Below are 3,330 nucleotides of genomic sequence, written 5' to 3' on the forward strand. Positions count from 1 at the left end.
TAAATGTACTTAAGCTGCACATAGTCCAGAACAGCTGATGTATAGGGCTCAGACTTGGAGGCTTATACATCAGCTGTTCTGGACTATGTGCATTTCTGTACTGATGCATCTGACACATCTGATCTGACCTAGTCTCTGAACACATCCTATTTGGTGAAGAAAGCCCAGCAAAGGCTTTTCTTCCTCAGGAAGCTGAAACACGCTGGTCTCTCCTGTCAGCTGCTCGCAAACTTCTATAGAGCAACAGTAGAGAGCATCCTCTGTCTCAGTGCGACAGTGTGGTACGGGAGCTGCACTGCACAGGACAGAAAAGACTTGACCAGGGTGGTGAGAACAGCTCAGGGCATTGTAGAGAGTCCTCTTCTGGATCTGGACTTGCTAATTGTAAGATTTGAGTCTTATAGACTCTAGTTACTTTATAAGCTTTAGTTACTTCTCATACCTTTAGTTCCCTTTAGTTACTTTTCATAACTCTAGTTTCCTTTAGTTACTTTTCATAACTTTATTTTCCTTGTCTATACATATTACAGCTATTGATGATTGTCCAGAACTACTGAGCTTTGGTTACTTTTAAATACATTTATTTTCCTTGCTTATACAGTGGGGCAAATAAGTATTTGATACACTGCCGATTTTTCAAGTTTTCCCACTTACAAAGAATGGACAGTTCTGTAATTTTCATCGTAGGTACACCTCAACTGTGAGAGATAGAATCTAAAAAAAAAAAAATCCAGAAAATCACATTATTAGATTTTTAAATAATTTATTTCCATTTTATTGCATGAAATAAATATCTGATCACCTACCAACCAGCAAAAATTCTGGCTCTCACAGACCTGTTAGTTTGTCTTTAATACTGCTTATTTTGTTATACTAGCCTTATGTTGGTTAACTGTTTACTTGGCCCTTGCATGGGGATATGTACATGCACATTGAGAGCCGATGTACCAGAGTCAAATTCCTTGTGTGACCGACACACCTGGCCAATAAAGCAGATTCTGATTCTGACTAGCAGGCAGTAATGGATGCCCATTACTTGTAAAGATTGGTGTAATGCTGTATGCCACCACTAAAGGGCAGCCTTACTGTGTGCTGAGGAGAAGGAACAGGAAAAAGAAAAGTTACAAGACATGTTTTAGGCAAAACTGTGGCGTTATTCCTACCATTTATTTTTTTAAATAAAATCTAAAACCACTAATATTTAGTATGAATAAAGAGGGGTTTCAAATAAATACTCTACAGAAATAAATGTAAGAATTTACATTTTTCAGCTGCTTTAGCAAGTCTAGCAGCGCAGCTTATCACACGTTGTCATATGTAGTTTATATCTAAGGAATCAGAACCGAGCGATGTATCCATCCCTTTATTTTTAGTCAACATAGGATAGTACTGAATGTTAGGACCAGTTTACTTTTACCAGTAATGGGCATCCATTACTGCCTGCTAGTCAGAATCAGAATCTGCTTTATTGGCCAGGTGTGTCGGTCACACAAGGAATTTGACTCTGGTACATCGGCTCTCAATGTGCATGTACATATCCCCATGCAAGGGCCAAGTAAACGCTGACAAACGCAAAATATACTTTTTAAAAGCTGTTTATTCTGCAAGTCGTTTTACAACAAACCATACACCTGCATCAATCTCATCTGCTGCTGTCTGCATTCCCATGGCACTTTTGCATTTAGTATTTTTCCTGCTCCATCACAGGTTGATTCTCCAACTAATGATGAACACAGCACAAGAATGCATTGCAGAAAAATGGGCAGTAAATCAAGAGGTGTGGAAATTTTCAACTTCTACACAGTGACTTTAAGTTTGTGTCTTCCTGCTCAAAACCTTCTGAAAGATGGGATCAGGTGCTCACTGTAGCGCATCATCGTGCGTGTCACCTCCTTCCCAGTGTACATGCCTCTGTAACTGGGCTCTGTAGAAAACAAGGGGAATATAGTGTACAGACATAAATAGATATACACAGGAAATGACTGAGATGTACAAACCACAGCTCAGGCTGACTGTAGATATTTGCTCAGCCTTTGATTTTGACTCACTTTTAAGATAAACACACTGGGCATCACCTGCTATCATGATCTCCAGCTCAGCCAAGGAGAGGTCTGTTGGCTCTGTCAGGAACATGTTGACATCTCCCACCATGCACTGCTCCTCTTCTATACTGGGATCTGCCCATCGCTGCTTATCCAAGATGATGAATGTGCACTCTGGCAAAAAGTTAAAAAGTCAAATTAAGCAGCGTTTCTTTAAGTAAAAGTTGAATGATTTTACCAATGCATGACCTCAGAAATGTCTTATTTTCATATCAAATCCAATGTTAAAATTTGCTACTCTAACTTTGAATAAGTTAACAAAAGTAAAAGAAGTTCTCTCACATTTATCTTTCCAGACACTGCTGAATCGTTCAACCAAAGATTTTTTTTGCTCTCTGTTTTATTCAGGTATTTTTCAGAGAAATCAAGGTGTCCAGTTATTCACATGAAAAAATCTAAGGCTAAAGGCTAAGTCTGGCAAGCCTTCAGATTTATAACAACTGCTTTAGAGGATGAATAAGAGCATGTTCTGTGTGTACATTTACTACAGAAGAAGTCTTACTGTCATCATCTTCCCTCCAGCTCCCCTGCATGTCGTACCCCTGTTTCAGGGTCATTGTCTCTGAGGCGCTCAGATGCTGCAGTTCAGGATGCTTCATCCATTCATGATACCTGAATTGTGGAAACAGGTGGATATGAGACAGGGACTGCAGGTTTCTACAGCTTTAACTTAATCATATATCCAGATGCCAAAGGACTGGAGCTGGTTCTGCTGTGCCAGTTAAAGAGACTTCAGACTGTCAAAGGTTTGTAGTGACAGCTGGGTCAGATGTGTCATCTGCCCTAAGTTACTTCTTCACCTTGTGCCAGCATGGACAAAAGGTTTTCAAATGCTCCATGACAAATGAGACTGTATGATACGATCAAAAGCTCCAGAAAAGCTAGGCTGCCTTTTATTATTCCCTTTCTCACCTGGAAAATAGAGACTCCTAAATCAGGATACTCTTCACTGACTACAGCTCCGCCTTCAACACAGTTATGCCCCACAAACTCATCCACAAACTGTCCACACAGAGTCTCCACCCCACCCTCTGTGACTGGATCCTTTCTGACTGGCAGGCCCCAGTCTGTCTGGATTGGTAATAGGACTTCATCATCCTATGATCACAACAAACACTGGAACCCCACAGGGATGTGTCCTCAGCCCCATCCTCTACCCCCTTTTACCCATGACCGTGTTGCCTCCTACAAGGACAACATTATCCTTAAGTTCGTGGACGACACCGCA

The 3,330-nt window shown here is 40.7% G+C and overlaps 1 protein-coding gene across 1 annotated transcript; it reads right to left on the reverse strand.

The window, feature by feature from the left end:
• Positions 1-1,530: 1,530 nt before the first annotated feature.
• Positions 1,531-2,984, reverse strand: LOC109966886 (N-acetyltransferase 9-like). Its single transcript, XM_020612106.1, has 3 exons — positions 2,605-2,984; positions 2,076-2,216; positions 1,531-1,924 (listed from the first exon to the last, which is right to left on the reverse strand). The coding sequence occupies exons 1-3, from the start codon at positions 2,699-2,701 to the stop codon at positions 1,830-1,832; spliced, it is 333 nt and encodes a 110-aa protein (XP_020467762.1). The 5' UTR covers positions 2,702-2,984; the 3' UTR covers positions 1,531-1,829.
• Between the last annotated feature and the right edge of the window lie 346 nt (positions 2,985-3,330).

The sequence above is a fragment of the Monopterus albus genome, unplaced genomic scaffold (genome assembly GCF_001952655.1).
Source record: "Monopterus albus unplaced genomic scaffold, M_albus_1.0 scaffold120.1, whole genome shotgun sequence".
NCBI lineage: Eukaryota > Metazoa > Chordata > Actinopteri > Synbranchiformes > Synbranchidae > Monopterus > Monopterus albus.

Excerpts from the sequence above, each read along its gene's own strand:
- LOC109966886 (XM_020612106.1), bottom strand. The coding sequence starts at position 2,701 with ATGAAGCATCCTGAACTGCAGCATCTGAGCGCCTCAGAGACAATGACC. Across the intron at positions 2,217-2,604 it reads CTGGAGGGAAGATGATGACA|AGTGCACATTCATCATCTTG; the intron begins GTAAGACTTCTT and ends ACTTTTTGCCAG. Across the intron at positions 1,925-2,075 it reads GCTGGAGATCATGATAGCAG|AGCCCAGTTACAGAGGCATG; the intron begins GTGATGCCCAGT and ends TGTTTTCTACAG.